The 19381-nt window shown below is 37.5% G+C and overlaps 1 protein-coding gene across 10 annotated transcripts in view; it reads left to right on the forward strand.

Moving 5' to 3' along the window:
• The window catches only part of OXR1 (oxidation resistance 1), a 277515-nt gene extending 258924 nt beyond the window's left edge, over positions 1-18591 (forward strand). For 7 of the 10 annotated variants that reach the window (XM_032131344.1, XM_032131379.1, XM_032131326.1 and 4 more), the window contains 6 exons: positions 3659-3739; positions 7087-7212; positions 9379-9531; positions 15090-15185; positions 15754-15827; positions 16587-18591. In XM_032131344.1, coding sequence (XP_031987235.1) covers positions 3659-3739; positions 7087-7212; positions 9379-9531; positions 15090-15185; positions 15754-15827; positions 16587-16722 — 666 coding nt within the window. In that variant the 3' untranslated portion in view covers positions 16723-18591. The remainder of the gene's footprint in view (positions 1-3658; positions 3740-7086; positions 7213-9378; positions 9532-15089; positions 15186-15753; positions 15828-16586) is intronic. The other 3 variants (XM_032131334.1, XM_032131407.1, XM_032131398.1) reach the window with 1 other exon arrangement.
• Positions 18592-19381: the final 790 nt, after the last annotated feature.

Consider the following 19381-nt stretch of genomic DNA (forward strand, 5'->3'; position numbering starts at 1 on the left):
GGAAGAGGAAATAGCATAAGCAGACTGTGAATTAAACCAGGTTATAAAGAAGAATAAACTTCCAATGTTACTATTAACATTTCAAAACAGTGCTCTTGAGCCTGGCAGGGAAAAAGTGCTGTCTGTTTGCAAGATGTATCTCAATTCCTGAATGAAGTTGAAGGTAGTTGCTAGTAAGCTTACACATAACGTGACTTTGAGATTCTGTAGCTCATTTAATGAAGAAGTACATAGTCTTGTCCACTGCAAAGCAGGAATAAAGCATGTTGGCCTAAACCATAGGCATTTGTGTTAGTTTAAAAGCAGTCTAGTCTTTTGGTGGGCAGGAGAAAAGCTGCTTGAAACTTCTGCTATGTCCAGCACAGAGCCAATCACTGAAGGCTCTGATGATGGGCAGGTTACTAGCCCAATTAGAGAAGTTGGTAATGCCTCTGTGATGACATATTTAAGAAAGGAGAAAAACTGCGGGAAGTTATCTTTCTTCTCCCGAGGGGTAGTGAGGCGGCTGCCAGGGGCGATCCCAGTGTGGCCGCTGGGGCCTTCTTGGGGCCACTGGGGGACCATGTGGCCAGCAAGGAAAACATGGCAAACAATTCCCCAACATGGAGCACAGACAAGATCAACCTTGTCAGCCCAGCGAAGCTCTATAAGAACTTTTCAATTGATAGAACTTGAGAACAATAGTACCTATGGACAACAATTTTCTTCTGAGTCAGAGAAGAGGGAGAAGTGAGGACAGGTGAGGACAACCAACATCGAGGTCAGTGAAAAAAAGGAGAAGGGAGGAGGTGCACCAGGAGTCAGAGCTGAGATTTTTCTATAAGCTGTGGTGAGGACTATAATACAACAAATTGTTTCCCTGTAATTCATGAAGTGCATGGGGGGATGCAGAGATCCACGTGCAGCCCGTGAGGAAAAGCACTCAATGCTGGAGCGCATGGATACTGAAAAGCTGTAATCTAGTGAGGAACTCAAACAGAGAGCAAGGACCCTTGCTTCCAGAGAAAGAGAGAATTTCCAAACTAGACAGCTTCTCCTTAAAAGACTAAACCCCATGAACTAAAATGACCCATGATGTGCAGTTTTGGGAAGACTGCACCCTTCGTGGGAGGGACTCATGTTACAGCAGGTCAGATGGGGCTGCTATTTGTGAAAGTTAAAACCACATTGGAAAAGGTTGCAGAGAACTATCTCCCATGGGAAGGATCCCACGGCACAGCAGAAGAAAGAAACTCCTTTCCTTAAGCATAACGAAGAAAGATCTTTAGGAAGTGAAAGACTGACCAAAACCCCATGTTTTTGTCTCCTTGTGCAGTTGGTGCAAAAGAGAGAGGGACTGGGGAGGAAAGGTGTTCTAAAGGTTTATTTTAGTTCTCATTATCCTCTTTTAATTCTGTTGGTAATAAATTTTCTTTATACTGTTTAAGTTTTGAACCTGTTTTGCCTTAAAGTGTTTTTCTCCTAATCCTTAACCTCACCTCATTAGACTTTTGGTTTGTTTTTCTTTCCCCCCTCCTCTGCTCAATGATAGCAGATGAGAATGAATAAATGGGGTTTTTGTGGGTGCCTGGCTTCTAGCCAGTGTCAAACCCCAACAGCATTATAACAGAAGTCCCAGTGCTGCATTTGAAGGGTTGATGTATCTTAACTTACTCTCTTGAAGCCTGGTTCAGTGATGAGTGGATAAACTTGAGACAGTGTCTTACGGTTTATTCATGGAACTTAGTATGGATTGTATACTTAGTACGTACTATATGCTTAGTATGGAATGTATACTTAAAATAAGCACTGGGTGTGAAAGGGTGGCCTCTTTTCCTTTAATTTTCCTGTGGGTGGTTTGACATTCTATGACATGCTATTTATGATGTTTATCATAGCATACCAACAGTCTGTTATTATGCAGGCTTTTGTTCTCAAAACAAATGGAATGTGACAGTGTGCAACAGGTTCAGCATGCCAAGAAGCTATTATATTGTACATACTTGGATAGGTAGTCATGTTTCTCTCAAGGAAGAAAAATAAGGCAACTCCATGGCATATGAAAAGGTTAATTGCTGAGTTAAAAAGCTGATAAGCAATTCACAGATGGAGGATGATGACAGTATGTATTTGAGAGGTTGAAGGCAAGATGGCATTGCCCATAAAACTGTCTACATTTCCACCATGTGAAAAAATTTTATAATGGTGTCAGAGATTTTGAGATTTCTTTTCTCAAGAATCTCCTTAAGTAACCAGACATCTATGGTGTATTATAAGTTACCTACTGCCTCACATGTAGTATGGTGTAGCTTAAAGAAGCAGTAAGGCAAAAGGGTCCTCACATTACTGCTTTTCGAGATTATGTTTGAAAGTTGCTGGTGTGAACAGTGTAAATTTGCGAAGAAGTGTCATAGCAGATAAAAGGATAAAACTACACTATCACTTACATGTTTGAGTGTAATACTGTTAAAACTTTACATATAGCTATTTGACTCTGAGAATGCACAAGCCAATACAATTTACAACAATATTCTTGATATATTTTAAGGCAACAATAGAAAAATAATGGAATAAATTGAGTGCTAGTAATTACGAATTACTCAGTAATAAAGCTGGATGTCACAAGTATTCCTTTTTCCTTGCCTTGCAGTTGCATGGGGTAGAGTGAACCATCGCTGCTCAAGAGCCAGTCATGCATGACTGTGGGCTCTGTACTCAGGACAGTGGCGAGTATCTGGCCAAACTCCTTGTAGTAGGGACAGGTAGATGGGGAGCTGCTGGACTTGTGGTTGTCTTCCTTTGCACTGTGGTAGGCTCTAGAAGTTTTTAATATGCTCTTACTACATGGGACATCCATTTGATCTCTCCACCAGCTGTTTTAAGATGCTTTCATATCAATGATGATTTTGAGTTTTTCTCAAAATCACATTATTTGCTCTAGTTACATCAAAATGACTGTTGTAGTCCTTTAGCCAGCTTGTTGCACCAGAGCAGCATGTTCTAGAGCTTTCTGACTAAAGACTTTCTGGCCATACACCTCCTGCCAAAGTGGAGATGCCATTTGAAGTGAATGTGTTGACAGATGAGCAACTCCTGAAGCTTTGGAGGGGAATAGAAAGTCCAGGGTAAAGATATTGTCGGGTGGTATTGGGGTGTTATTAAACTGTAGTCCTGCTACATTGTCTATAACTGTATCTTTGCTGCCAGACACAAGAGGTAGAGCTTACTGAGAAGCCTGAGATTTGCTTCTAGTCTTCATTTAGGAAAGCAAACCAGGTTCACAGGATTCATTAATCTGGGTGTAAAGAATGTTTGAGAGGACCTTGGGCTGAAGAGTTTGGATTAAGGCATGCAACTCAGATTGACTTTTAATTTAGCATCCTGATACTGGAAACTTTTTGCACTCCTATATCAGTTCTGTATTCATCCTAGATCAGTGAGATATCTGACTGCTAGTGCCCTCAGTGTTTATTTTGTAATCTTGCTGTGTTTACTCATATGTCTAAAATCACCTACATGTGCATTGTCCTTGCAGAAACAAACATCTCTTGGCCCTTCTTGTTTGTTTGTTGTCATTGCGCATTTTCCCTTCATTACTCTCCTCCAGTTTTTTCTTTCATACCTTTTTACTTTTCTTCAACTGTCAGTGGAATTATTGTCTTCCTGTCTCCATATTCAGGTAGTGTCAGTGGCTGAGTATCACCGCAGGATCGATGCTCTAAATAGCGAAGAACTGCGCACACTCTGCAGACGTCTCCAGGTGCCCTCTTCAGTAGTTTAAACCCCGTCTCCAGATACTAAAACATCTTTCTTTGTAGTGTCTTGGATCAGGGCAAGTCCTGCACTCAGTGGGTTTGTCTTGTCTACAGCACTACAAGGATCCAACAGAAAATTCCTTTGTTTTGGATGTGTTTAACTGTGCAATTCTATGATAGAATCAGTAATTTTATGATGGAATTACTACTTCCACATTTTTCACACAGGAATTTTCTGTTAGAATTTGACAATTTGTTCTCAGTACTGCTTGACTTGCAGTGTTGTGTTTTAACTTCTACTTTAGACTGGTGTGTTGTGTTAGAAGCTTCCCTAAAAAGAATGCAAAACAGGTGAAGAATCCAAAACCTTGTTGCACGGGTGTTTAATTTTATATAGGAATCTTTCACCAAGAATCTCACAGTACATGGCAAGTATGAAGCTTCACAACTTCTGTGAAATAGGTAAGTATTTTTCCCATTATAAAAGCAGGTAACTAAGGCAGTTCAACATGGCAAAGGTCATACACGTACGCACAAAACAGTACTTTGAAAGCAGTTTGGATTTTTGGAGGTCTCTGGATATGGATTGAAACTGATATTTGCATTCTCTTTAGGTGTTTCATAGTTTTTGGAGTGTTATAAAATTGTTAGCTGCTGTGCACATACATGCCTTACCGATGGAAAGCATAGCTTAGATTTCCTTAGAAGCATTGAGTATTTGTTTTTCTCTACTACTTGGCTGCTGAAAATTTAAAATGTTTTATTCTGTTTTTTTTATTTCTTTGATCTTGGCTTTTTTTACCTATTAGGTAATTACACATAAGAAAACATTTTCATAGCTTTTTTATTTCTATTTGTTTAATAATCAGTAATTAATTGCTTTAAAATGTTTTGTAAGTAGTACAATTACATAGATCAATAATGAGCATGAACCTTGAACCCAAAAGCTGCCCTGTTATAGGAAAGTCAGAAATCTTGCAAAAAAAAAAAAAAAAAAAAAATATTGTTCCCACTTGAGAACAGAACTATTCTGTTTTTGGCAAGTGGTGGCGGAGAATCCGTGTATTAATATTCTGGAAGTGTCGGAGCTCTTTCCAAATACCTTTCACCTGGTATGCCCAAACTCAAAGTTTAGGCTGACTAGAAAAATCTGATGTGGTGGGTTACAGCCTATAAACTCTCTGCTCTGAGGCCATTTGAGTTGTGGTCTCAAATGTGGTATAGGCTGTGTGACATTTACCAATCTTGGAAGCCCCTGGAATCTTACTATAGGTCAGTCTGCTCTGTCCAACTTTGGTGGGAAATAAATCTGCAAATTTTGCAGCTAGAGTGCTTTCTCTCAGATTGTTTTGAACAGATGCTCTTTGACTGCTTCTACAAAGCAGCATTCTTCCTAGAAGAAAACTGCTTTACTGTAATAAATAATAATAGTAGTAAATAAAATAATAATAATAATGGAAAAAAATCCAACTGAAAAAATACCCCAATCCATGAAAACTCTAAACCAAAATACTCAGTTCCCCACACCACTTGAATCCAAATTATTCATGTTTTGCACAGTGGTCTTTAATCAGAATTAAAGAATAACAAAGGAAAGAAGCTTTCTGCTCTACAGTTGAACAATGCTGAACTTCTCTGGAGCTGAAGCAGTATTATGATGGATGAAAGGCATTTAAGGTGGAAAATATTTGGACTATAAAATAACATTTTAGAGATAGCACTCTGTAAAGCAGCGTGCAGGTCATCTTGTACATGAAGCTATATGGATAATTGCATATTTTGTGTTGTGATACGGAAATTAGTGCATAGTCCATGTTGGAAGTTCTTGTTACTTTCCATTGAGAAAAGGAAGGCTTGAGCTTTTTTGTTGCTTTATACTCAATTTAAGCACACCTTTTCTTGGGTTTAGAATTAATACTGTGATTGAGTTACTGTATGAATATACTTTGATATGTTGACTTTATAAGGCTATTTTTAAATAATAAGGGTTTGTGATAGGAACTTTTTTCATAGTTCTTGAGGGGGAAGAAAGGAGTGTCCTTCTTTTTGGCTCAGGTGGCTGTATTTGTTTAAATATTCCTATCTGTATTTCAGAGTTTTCTTTGATTTGGCTTTTTTTTTTAATTAACTAAGCAAGTTCACAAAAGGTTGGCAAAGCTTACCATGGTGATATTGTGAAATAGTGCAGTTGTGTCCTGTATGTTTAGAGTAGGAGGGATGTGGCAAACTGGATTTGGCAGATATTTTCTTGAAATTTTCAGGATTCAGGTTTTAATTTGGACAGTCTGGCTTTCAGTGAAACTTGGTTTAGGGTGATAAATTATTCAGATGCACTTAATCTTGTTGAGATTTCTTTTTTCTTTAGCAAATCTCTCAACGTTTTAATAAGTCTTGCTGCAGTGGCTTATCTTACTAACTTCCTCACTTTGTCCTACTCCTTTGTCAGATTTCACTATCCCCTAGCAAGTTTTAAATATCCCTGCAGCTGGATTTATAGATGGAAATCTGTTTGGATCGGAGCTATTCTAGTTATCAAGACATGGCACTTTAACTTGAAAGTGCCAGTGAATGTTGACTGGGGTAAGAAGCTGTTGTGAGCTACATCTGATGAGGGATTTTGTGGCATCTGCCATCTACACTCAGCAGGGTAGATATGTAAGTCAAGTATTTTAAACTACTGCAGGACCCTTCTGAATAGTGCATCTTTGCCAGACCTCAGTGCTGTCTATGCAACTGAAGTATTATTGCTGCTTTCCGCTCCCCGCCCTCTCAATTCTTTCTTCTTTGATTCCCATAAGTACTTCAGCAGATCAGCTTATGGAGCAGCACTACTCCTAAGGCTCCAGTCAGATGGTTTGCTCAAAATATATGACAGCAGTCTTCCCAGATGTCTACTGCATATCTGAAAAATTTCTTAAGTATTCTAAAAGACTATTGATTCAGAAACTACTGAGAAATGTCAATGTTGAAGTTTTAATTCCTTTTCTTCCTGGTTTTTTTTTTTTTTTTAATTACACTTAGCATGCTATGTCAGTATTAAAATGCAAGAACTTTTTAAAGTATCTTCTGAAAGGCATTTGAAGCCCTTCAGCTGTGTATGAGAACTGTTTGTTGTTTTAGCATAAAGCTGTAGCTTTCTTCTGTGTAGGTGTCTATGTAAGTTATTGTTACATAGTTGTGTACCAGCTTGCTATTGGAAACGGTGGAAATCTCGGTCAGATCAAATCTGTTGGATTTCTAAACTTTCGAAGGACTTGTGTAATTGATAACTGCATGATTTTAAACCTGTGAAGTTTACCTTTTCCTGTCAATAGGCTGGCAAATACTTATTTTCTTGCTATTCTTTTTGTAGATAACAACAAGAGAAGATATCAATTCAAAACAGGCAACAAATATCAAAACAGACCTGGAGCCTGAAGCATTTCGGCCAAATCTTAGTGATCCAAGTGAATTACTACAGCCTGAACAAATTGAAAAGGTATGAAATTAATGTCATTTTTTATTCTTGTACATTAATGTGTCACAAATGCTGTGACTATAGTGTAAAACACACCAGTTAGAAGACCTTGGGTGATATTAAATAGAAGAAAATAAACTGTGTATAATTAGAAAAGTTGTCTAAGACCACTGAGTCCAGCTGTTACCTCATCACTGCCAAGTCCACCATTAAACCCTTTCCCAAAATGTCACCCATGTCTTATGCATCCTTCAAATACTTCAACACAGGTAACTCAACCACTTCCCTGGCTACCCTGTTCCAATGCTTGACAACCCTTTCACTGAAAAAAATTTTCCTAAGATCCAATCCTGAACTCCAGTTGCTCAACTTGAGGATGTTTTCTCTTGTCCTGTTTTGGGAGAAAAGACTGACTGCTACAACCTGCTTTCTGGTGGTTGTAGAGAGTGATGAGGTCCCTCTGAGCCTCCTTTTCTCCAGAGTAAACAGCCCCAGCTCCCTCAGTCCTCTCCAGACCTTTCACCAGCTTCACTGCCCTTCTTTGGATATACTCCAGCATCTCAATGTTTTCCTTTTAGTGAGGGCCCCAGAACAGTACACAATACTCAAGGTGTGGCCTCAACAGTGCTCAGTCCAGGAGGACAAGTCAGGATGCCATTCTTGGCCACCTGGGCACAGTCTGTCTCATGCACAGCCATCTCAAGCAGCACCCTTGGATCCTTTTCCTCTGGGTTGCTTTTTGGCCACTCTTCTCCCAGCCTGTAGTGCTGCAGGGTTTTTTGTGACACAAGTGCAAGACCTGGCACTTTCCCTTATTGAACCTCACACTGCTGGCCATGGTACATCAATCCAGCCTGTCCAGATCCCTCTGCAGAGCTTTCCTACACTCCAGCAGGTTGACACTTCTGCCCAGCTTGTTGTAATCTGCAGACTGAGGATGCACTCAATCTCCTTGTCCAGATCATTGATGAAGACATTAAACAGGACCAGCCTCAGTAGTGAGCCCTGGGGAGCACCACGAGTGACCGGCCACGTAGTGGATTTAACTCCATTCGTCACCACTCTCTGGACCCAATCATCCAGCCAGTTTCTTAACCAGCAAGCAGTGTGCCTGTCCAAGCCATGAGTAGCCAGTTTCTCCAGAAGAGTGCTGTGGGAAGTAGTGTCAAAGGCTTTACTGGTGTCCATGTGGACAATATTCACAGCCTTTCCCTCATCTACCAAGCAGGTCACCATGTCATAGAGGAAAATCAGGTTTGCCAAGCAGGACTTGCCTCTCATGAACCCACGCTGGCTGGGCCTGATCCCCTGGTTTTCCTGCATGTGCTGTGTGGTGGCACTCAAGATGACAATGACATGCTTCATGACCTTCCCAGGCACTGAGGTCAGACTGACAGGCCTGTAGTTCCTGGGATCCTCCTTACAGCCCATCTTGTAAATGGACACCACATTTGCTAACAGGGATGTCCCCAGTTATCTTGGAATACTGATAAATGGTGGGAAGTGGCTCAGTGAGCGTATCTGCCAGCTCCGTCTGTTTCTTTGGGTGGATCCCATCTGGCACCATAGACCTGTGTGTGTCTAAGTGTCTACGCAGAGCACGATTCATAGCTAAAATGTTGCTTTTTTTTTTAAATCCTAACTTCGAATACACCATGTATTCAGACAGACACTTGTCTGTCTTTGCTGTACTTTCATTCTTTCTTGAAAACATCAGTGAAAACACTGCAGTTCTTGCTGTTCAGTCCAAAGTGATTTCATTAGAAATGTGTTAATTGAAGTTTTGGATTAAAAAGCACAGAAACAGAGCAACAAGCAGCATTTACCCTTCAGTTTGCTGCCTGCTGACTTGAGTGATCTATTTGCTCAATACTAAGACATTGGTGGGACATGCAATATTATTTTGAAAGAATAATTATATGGATAAACCTTTTAGAGACCTTAACACACTCATGTTCTTTAGTTGATAAATCATTCTTTTGCAGGTCACTAGTAGAGGTAGGAAGAGAAACCTGCTTGAGTGACCAAAAGTAGAAAATACACATGTGAAACTTCAGGTTTAATTCTTAGGTTTTAAGCCCACTTAAAAGTGATTGAGCAGAACATAATCTGCTTTCATTTACATGTTATACATTCTTAAATATAAAGCATGTATTAAATAAAGGGTTGTAATTTTCTTGTTAATAGCTCACAAAGTCTCTTCCACCACGGACTATTGGCTATCCATGGACTCTTGTCTACAGTACTGCAAAGCATGGCATGAGCTTGAAGACCTTGTATCGGACAATGATGGGATTAGACACACCTGTGCTGTTGGTTATCAAAGACAGTGATGGACAGGTAGGAAAATGTTTGTGTGGAAGTAGGGGACCTATCAAGAAAAATGTTTGGGGAGTATAAAGGAATATAAAGGTGCTTCAATCCATCATGGGAGATAAAATTGTATGTATCAAGCAAGTTTTCTTCTTAGAAATGTGTTTCACTGTTGAGCAATCCTCCAACATACTACATATCTAGGAAATACTTTAATGATGTAAGTTAGCTGTTGTAATGCAAGAATCTTGTAATAACCAATTAATCAATTTAATTTTTTTAAATGAACTTAAGGCACAAGAAATACAGTCTGTAGAACTTTCTGATGCTGGAAGATCTTGTGGAGTTAGAATGTCATTGCCAGCTGTGTCTAGTACTTCTTGGTATATTCTGTGGCTGCAGCCAACATCTTTCAAGAGCTGTAGTACCTTTGTTGCATTAACTTTTGTTCTTTGAGACTGTGTCGTTGTGCTCTGTTTTCCTCTGACAGGGTTATGAATTTCAGGGAGTGGCTCACATCTCACTATTTGAATAGCAAACGTCCTCTCTTACGTAATCATGTAACAGGTGAACATTGCAGGCAGTATGAGACTTCTTGATTCTTTTTCTGAAATTTCTGTATTTGCTTGTGGAAGCGTGTTATGGCTGCCATGAAAAATTGACAGAACCACTGCAAAATCTGTAGCATTCACTTCACTTACCCATCCCAGTTTGGTAACCACAATTTTTATTTTCAGGAAGCATGATCTCATATAATTCAGGGGGTCTGAAAACAGAAATGAAGGGTGTGTTTTCTTATTCAAGTCACAGCTTGATTTTTTCATTGTCTTCTGCCCCAGGGATACCTTAAAAAGAAAAATCCCTTCTAACTCTCTGCTAGCAGTGCATTCTTTCCCAGAAGTTCTTTAAAAAGATTTTTCTTCATTTACCTTTTAATCTTGAAGACAAAAACTATTGAATAGACTTGAGATGTCTCAACGGACTCATCAATCTCTTAAATGTACTTTGGTGATTTCTCCAATTCCCTTATTAGCTTCTCAAGATAATTAGTAAGATATACCTGCTTCCTCGTACCTGATTATCCGTCCCAGAAAAAAAATGTCCTTTTCCTGATAGGGCTATCTTGCCACCACTATGTAGTATTGTCTGTTGATGAAAGCATTCATATTACCTCCTGTGTATGAGCATCTTGGCTGGAATGTTCAAAAAGTGTCATGGTTGCCCAGTCAAAACACGGAGTTCATAGGTATGCGATAATTTTTTTTTTTTTTGTGAAACATACCTTGGTGAATCTCATCTTACAGCCTCATACCTAGGAATATGTATGAAAGTGTGCCTTGAACTTTTGGGTTAAGTAGTCACTGAACTGATACTTTACTGTATATGCCAAGTCTTACCTAGTTTCCACACAGGAATGGGGGAAATCCATGTCTATTTAGTGAGCAGCATATGCGGAAGGAGTGGTTCAGACAAGTTTTACATGCTCAGTCCTTCACCAGTGTAGTGAGAGTGGTGTTTTCAGTAGTTGTGTTTCATGTTATTAATGAAAAATGTCTGTGTTTGACAGCAGAAAATTAATTTGCACTATCTTTCTGTTCAAAACATATGGAAATTTAGCACAGTCTTTCTCCTCTTCATGCAAGCATCTAGAATCATGAAAAATAGGACAATGGTAACCGACTATGCTCTTTGGTAATTAGTCAGGGTAATTAATTTTATTTATGAAGCTATTATTTTTTTGAAAGAGGTTAATTTATTTTTAATGTCTTGTATCTTCCTGGCAGATAGTCCTTTAAAATTGCTTTCCATGACTGAAAAAGGCTCTGAGGACTTTATAGGAGAATGTTTCCAGGAATAGTTCAGTAGCAGTATGCTAAGATAAATGTTATATGTGCACTTCAAAAGTGGGTTTTGAGAGACCAGATGTTTATTCCTATCTTATGCTCCAAAATCACTGCCTGTTTTCAAAGATTCTAGTTCAGAGAAGATCCTAAATGAGATTCAGCCTTTTTGAAAAATGATGGAATTATGACCAGATAGTTTCTTGACATTTGCTGAGCATACCTGCTCAGTCCTCTTTGGCATTTGTTGTTCTGCCCACTTTGTATCTTTGGTGTTTATGATACTGGAATTGTCGTATCCTTGGTTGAGGCACTTTTCTTTTAAACCAGAATGAATTTATTTCCTGGGCTGCTTCCCCTGAGAGACTATTCTTTGTTGTCCATGTTTATGGAGACTGCTTTTTTATTATGTTGATAATAGGTTGAGTAAGGAGCAAGTGTACCTTGTAACTTTTCATAATGTTTCATTAAAGGCTGATAAGCCTCACCCTACTGAATTGTTATTCAAAAACCTTTTCCAGCCTTGCTTTCTTTTTCAGATCGATTAACAATTTTATTTAAATAGCTGTTAAAAAAACAACAAACAAACAAACAAAAAAAAACAACCAGCAAAACCACTGAACTTTCACAAACATTAATTGTGTAAAAGCTGAGCAATGCCTAGTTGGAATTTGGAATCTAAAGCCACCTAAATTGCCTTCTCCAGTCAGTTCTGGGAGATTCTTTAATAAAGGTGTCCATGGAATCTATAGTTACGTCATTGCAATTATTACGGATTGTCTGTCTATGTACTGGTATATGCTTCTATTAGTGAACCCTGACAGCCATTTAAAAAGAAATTGGTACCTGATTCCTCAACATGAGTCACTAAATAAGTGGTGGTCTAGAAGTGGAATTAATGCAGTTAACCACATCAAGGACTGTCTAGTTTTATTATAAGTCATTCTTCAGACTGTATTTTACGCACTGCAGAAGTGTGAGACATGGAACCTAGGACATGGGAATTTTAGTTACCCATCCTAACAACTAGCCACAAAAATCAGACTCATGGAGAAGTCCTATGGACATTGCTTCTCAAGGACTAAAATAACTGTTGGGAAGCGAACTGTGCTTTTTCTGTAAAGCCTTATTCTTTTATCGTTGCTTATAGCAAAAATGTGATCTTTCAAGACTCAACTTGAAGCATATAGAACATAGAGAGATTGTCAAATCCTGATTCCTGAGGGTACTCAAAGCTGAACTGGACAAAACTGAGTCAACCTAATGGCTTTTGAATCAGTCCTCCATCGAGTAGGGAATTATATGAGAGACTGTCTGAGGTTCTTTATAGCTTCATTTATGTATAATTACAAATAAAGCTTCAGAGTCTCTTGAGTAAAGTGTGTATGGTTTTCTACCTGGTTAAAATGCACTAGTTTTGTGTTTTACTGGTTATATAGATAACACCCCTGAGATGATCCAAGACAAACACTGGAATAAGTGTTACGTGAAAAGTTTACACCTGTGTAGAGGCTGAACTGAGATAGTTTGTTTGACACAATTCTGTTTGTTACTTTAACTGAAGGTTAATTTCTCTCAAGGAATGTCTGTTGTTAATGAAATCTTATATTTACTTTTATCTTTTTTTACTTATATTTGCTTACTAGGTGTAGTGTCAGCCCTAAGGGTATCTGAAGTAAGACATGTCGTAGGTACCTGAATGTAGTGCAGTTACCAGACCTGCTCAAAGAATGACTTGAGCCTTTAAAAGAAGTTAGGATACAGAGACTCAGATAGTTTGAGGACTAAGAAATAATTGGAAGGGTGCATGTAGTTATTTAAGTATGGAATATTATGTATTTCAGCAGCCCATTTTGTTATATTCATTGATGAAACTTCATTTGAATTCAGTATGGATTTTTATGTTAAAAGGTGCTCTATTTAAGTTCAATTATCTGCATATACTAAGTACAGTCTAAAGTCACAAAATGTTTGACAGAGAAAAGTTATCACCCAGTTTTCTGAAGTCTAGTCTACTGACCCAGATGCTTGAAATAACAAAAAGGAAAAAGTGTCTCATCTATGCTGCTTTTTAGAGTTTGCATGTGCAAAGACAGTAAAGTATGGAATAGGCATACATGACTACGGCAATTATAAGTTCTTTCTGACTCATCTTTAAATTTTAACCTTAACAGTTACATGTAGTGGAACTACAGGTAGTAAAGATCAGCTAAAAATTAAATACTGTCTTGAAGTACAAATTCCCGTGAGTCCATCTACCTAGTAATGGGCTAGAAAATGAAAAGTGTAAAAAACTAGGTAATGATAACATTAGGGACTCATATCAAGCCTACCTTGAATTAAAAAAAAATATATATATGGGGGGGAAAAAAAATAGGTGCCTTCTAGAAACAGGAAAACAAACAATTCATTTATTTTGGTCTGATTTCCCCAAAAGCAAAAAAAAATATAGTAGTTTCTTTCTCTCTTAAACCTTGACATTGAGACAGTGGCATAATAGTGAAATATCTTCCCAGTGTTGGATTCTAGATGTTGAATGAAATAAATTATCCCTGCAAAAAAAAAAGTTTGGGCTAGTTTTCCTGTGAACTTGCATTAAAACAAGGGTACAGAAACTTGCATCTCAGTTCATGGATCTTCAAGTCTTTAGACTGAATTTGCTCTTTGTTCCAGAGAATCAGATTTTTAGATTGTAAGCATTGGTCACACATGTGTTCAAAGGTAATCCTTTTCACTGAAGTAAAGGAACCATTTTACGTGGGTAAAGTAGCTTGTCAGCATAGTGACATTTTGTTCTTAAAAAAGGTAACATAAAGAAGTAAAGCAGTGGTAATATGAGGAAGTTTCTGTAAGTACTGTGACTAAAGAAAGTTTGGTATGTAAGTCCTGTCTTTTGTCTGCTCTATATCAATGGAGTCTAAGCAGTGTCTCCTCAAATGTACAGTATTACCTGCATCAAATGAATTGTTTGCTGTTGTGCATAGTTTTTAAAAATTAAGAGTTTATTTCAAGAGATTAATGCTTGAACTCAACAAAATGTGAGCACACACTGGCTCATGTCCAGCTTTTCATCCACAAGAATCCCTAAGATTTTCTCTTCAGGGCTGCTCTCAGTGAGTTCACCTCCAAGCCTGTGCTTAAGTTGGAGATTGTCCTCACCCAGGTACAGGACCTTGCACTTGGACTTGCTGAACTTCATGAGGTTCACACAGGCCAAGTTCTCAAGTTTTTCCAGGTCCCTCTGGATGGCATCCTGTCCTTCTGTTAAAATCTGTCTCTGTTGTAAGACAGGGTAAGCAGTGCTTACCTTTTATTTGGAATTAATAAATTACACGGAAATTAACTCAGTTACAGCTAGGAACTCACTGAAAATAGTCTAGTGAAGTGAAAAAGGAGCTATGTAATAAGGAACTTTTGATCTGAAATTTTAAATATGTATGCATTGTTTTTGAGAGTTTTATGGGTTTAGTTTTTATCCATTAGATTATTTTTTCTTGCTGTGTTCATTTTTTATTGAGGAAGAGTACTCCTACTTTCTATTGTGCAACAAAGCATGATACTGTATCTCAGAGCACTCAGAACTGTGATACAGTGTAAGCAGCGGTACAGTGAAATTTGCAGAGTGAATTTCAAATCTGATGATATTCACAACCTGATTTGTTTATCAGTTACTATCATTAGAGATTCTTGGATGCCATGTAGTTTTTCTGAAGTTTTTCTTGCTCTGCTACATTTTTGCTACAGGTTTTTGGTGCATTAGCATCTGAACCATTTAAAGTGAGTGATGGCTTTTATGGCACTGGGGAGACCTTTATGTTCACTTTTTCTCCAGATTTTGAGGTAAGTAGTAATGACTTTGTATGCTTTTGCTTCTTTTCCTGCCACCCTCCCCAAGTGCATTATATTAAAATACTTAATAAATCTAATAGTAAATCTGAAAAATACTACAAGTTGGCCAAAAAAAGTTATCATACTAGTTTTTTAATGGAATCTTTAAGTGCACAGTAAATCAGTAGTGTTTGCATGCTGAAGAATACACTTAACCCAACTCTTTAGTTAATACTGAAGATTTTTCTACTGTTTAAATTCTTCCATGCGTCTGTCGGAAAATTCACAAACTACATCCTTTCTAGGGGCATATTTTCATGGTATTTTTCATTGTGTAGGAATTTTGGTGCTCAAAGATGACCTGGTTTGGAATGGTCTTATTTGAATTAGCCTAAAACCTCAGAGAATTTTTTCTTCAAGTATCTGTTTCCTGAATTTTCTGTGTCAACTTGTTAACTTCATTAAACTGGCCTCTAGCCACCCATAGTCTGTCTTTACTGATGTTTGGTTTTCCTTCTGCCCGACCTAAAAGTTCAGATATTTTTACTTGCTAGTCTGTTTTGTTTTTTTTTTTTCCTAGGTTTTTAAATGGACAGGAGACAATATGTTCTTCATTAAAGGAGACATGGACTCTCTTGCTTTTGGTGGAGGAGGGTAAGTTACAATTAGAGTCTGTTAAAAGTGTTTGTCTGGACACCTTTGAAAAGGAAAATTTGCATTGACTTCAGTTTGGTAGCTCAGGACTCAACAGTTACCAGACAAGAAACTTTAGTATGTCAGGTGCTTAGCTTCTGATGTTGACAAAACTTAGACAGGAAGTTTGTCTTCAGCATAGTGTGGCATAAAGTTTCAGCCCTGCATGGTTATAATACCATCCATGGTTGACTTCCATGTGTGTCTTTCTGTATTCAGAGGAGACAGATACTACAATTGTGGAAGGATGTAAATGTGAGAATTATGTGTAACTAGAAGAGGCCTGAATTGAAACTGAGCTATCCCAAAACATGCCAAGGTCTCCAGAAATCATACATTGTCTTGTCCTGTTGTTTCCCTCCCCATGCAGGTGCATAAGCTTCTGGAATGTTTTCCTTATTTGTTATCAGCATTCTCTTTAGATATAAAAGTGCTATTATGTCATCTTTTTAATAAAAATGGAAGAGACTGAAAACCAAGGAATTCTAGTTAGCTTTTTATTTCAGAATATCTGCAAAAGGGATATTTCCAAATCAATAATAAATAGTAAAAGAAAAATTAAATCTTTGTAGCATAAATTTATCAACAGCAATGAGGTATTTGTGTTAAAAACTTATTCTTTAATTCCTTCTTATTTCTGAATTTTGAAAGAAAAATACATTTATAAATTCAATGCTTACTCCCTCGGTCTTTTGCTTTAATATATTGTCTGTCTTGCAGAGGAGAGTTTGCTCTTTGGCTTGATGGTGATCTCTACCATGGAAGAAGTCATTCATGTAAAACATTTGGGAATCACACACTTTCTAAGCGAGAAGACTTCACTATTCAAGACATAGAAATATGGGCTTTTGAATAAGTATTTAACTATTTCTACAGGTTATTGTCCCAAACCTGACATGAATCAGTGCAGCTTAAAAACCCTAGGAGCAATATAATGTATTTTACTTATCTGCTTTTTTTTCCTAATTTTTCCATGTGGCCATTAGTTATTATTTTTAAATAGATGTTTTTTCATGCTATCGCATCTGTAATATACTGCCATACTTTTTCTAAGCTATAGACTCTTTTACAAAATATTGACCTTGTGGACTAAAAATTAATGTTAGTTACTCTGAGCCTTGTGGCCTGCGAAATTTTCTTACCCATATTACAGTTGCCTCCCAGGTGTCCCACACACACCTTTCCTGCAATCCTGCTAGGGGGCTGCTTCATTGAATATAGCTTATTATTTTTGTATTCAAATTATGTCTATGAATGAAGTTGCCCTCTGTGAACCTCTAAGAAAGCTGCGTGTGGGTATTTGGCAGCAGCACTGCAGAGATTGGTCCAGACCAATGATGGATTATTCAAGTGGTGCCACAAATGGATGAGAAGCTGAACATTCCTTCTTAACGCATCCCGGTACACACGTGGTGAAGTTAGAAGATATCCAAAGTCAACAGTGCCACTCGTCTTGTTTATTGTTCACGTGTAGAAAAAAGTCAGTTAATATGTGTTGTAGCTGCATGCTGATTGTATTTAAAGAGTGTTTTGCGCATGCTGTTAATGATCTGCAGGTTTGGGACAAATACTGACAATATTGAGCTATGTGGCAAAGACTTACAAAATAACAAGAGAATGTAAGAATATGATAGTTCCAAAAAATTAAAAGGCTAAAGCAAGCAAAACTCAGTGAAAAAATTGTAGCTATAGTAGGGCATTAAAAGTACAGAAACAGATGCATCTTTCTTCAACATAAAGTGTCAGATATATACTGTTATACTGTTGTAGCCGTGTAGCACATCAGCTCCAAGAATATAGCTTATTCCTGTCCAAAGAAAAAAATACTTGTGATGTTTTTGAGTGGGTCTATGTTGTAAATTTACAATTAGCACCAGCTCTGATTAAAATGACATCATGTATCATAAGTAGACAATATTGTAATTCAGTAGACTTGTGGAATATGCAAACTTACTGTCATGTGACCTCAAAAAATAAATGACAGGCTAGAATACAGTTCCAGTAGCTCTTGTCCACTTTTGTAGAAAAATTGATAAGCCATTGTGGCAATAACAGCTAAAAAAACCTGTTTGTTTCAAAGCTTTTATTCTATGTTCTGCAAAAACAAAACAAAAAAGAACAAAAAAATTGCTGTTAAGTGTGACAGTGACTGACTTTGTGCTGAAATTTCAGCTATTTCAGACAAACATTGTATATTATCTTGTAAATTAATGTTTAAAGTAGTTTTGTTATTATAGAAAAGTGTTGATTGACGGGTTGCTTATAGCACTTTAAATTATTCTAGAAATGGAATAAAAGCCAAATGGGTTGGCTTACATAGATGTAGTTGTATATTATTTCAAAATATTTACATTTCTGGAAAGTTAAAAAAAAACTTATTTGAAGACAGCTTACTGCTATGGTAATGAGAAAGGGCAGACGTTTCATCTATAATATGGTAATGCTCAATATGAATAGAAAAACAGGGGCTTCGTTTCCTGTCTCTATGTATATCTCTTTATCCTTATTAGAACTTAGTACAGTGTGTAGAGTAAATGTTTACAAAATAAGGACCTGTAAATAAATTGAAATGGCTTTTCTCCCCTTTGGTCTTCCACAGCAGTATTATTGTCTTTGTGGAGTTACAACTGATTATTACAACAAAAAAAAATCCTGTAATGGATTTTAAGTACTATAAGCTCACAGTGATGTATAGCAAATAAATCTAAATATATGTAAAAATAAACTTGAGTTGGAGTTTATTTAGAAGGTGGAGTTTATGTAGAAGCACAAATGCTGTTTTCTGCTGTTCATGTAATAACTGAACACATAGGATGCATTTTCTCATCTTTCTTGGCATTTTTGGGGCTTTTTAAAGCCCAGTGAGAAGCAATGGGAAGGAAATACATTGTCTTAACCATGTTGAAGAGGGAGAGGGGAAAACAAAAGTCTCAGTCTTGCTGACAAAACCATTAATTCAACTGCACAGTCTCTATCCTAAGCTCATATTGCAAATTAAGCATATTTTAGATTCTTACAGGCTGGTGTGAAAAATTTTATAAAGAATTATACTTTGCAGAATTAAATGAAAGCCCACAAAAATCTTCAGTAGCTGAATGTTTCCAAGTATTGGAGCAGTCTTGGAAAAGCAAATAGGAAGCAAAAAAGTGGAAATCAAGGATAGCGTTTAGTAAGCAGTACAGTAGCAGTCATGCTTGTAAAATATTAGTTAAGGAGTAGCAGGACATTTGATTTAAAGCATAAGTGACTGTGGCAACACCTAGTGAAGCAACTGGCTGTGTAAGGGATCTATAGAGAGCAGTGCATGTCTACTTATGAAAGACCATGAATTTTATCACCAGATGTTTAGTTAATTTCTGTGTGCCACACATAAAAAATTGTATAGATGAGATCAAAGGCACTGTCTTACTGTCCCTCCTGCCTTCAATTCATTATGCCTTTTCTGCAGTAGAATTCCTTTCCATCTCCCCTGGCAAGGTGATTGCGAAGAGTTGGGGTTTGCTGTATGCTGAAGG

The sequence above is a fragment of the Corvus moneduloides genome, chromosome 1 (assembly GCF_009650955.1).
Source record: "Corvus moneduloides isolate bCorMon1 chromosome 1, bCorMon1.pri, whole genome shotgun sequence".
NCBI lineage: Eukaryota > Metazoa > Chordata > Aves > Passeriformes > Corvidae > Corvus > Corvus moneduloides.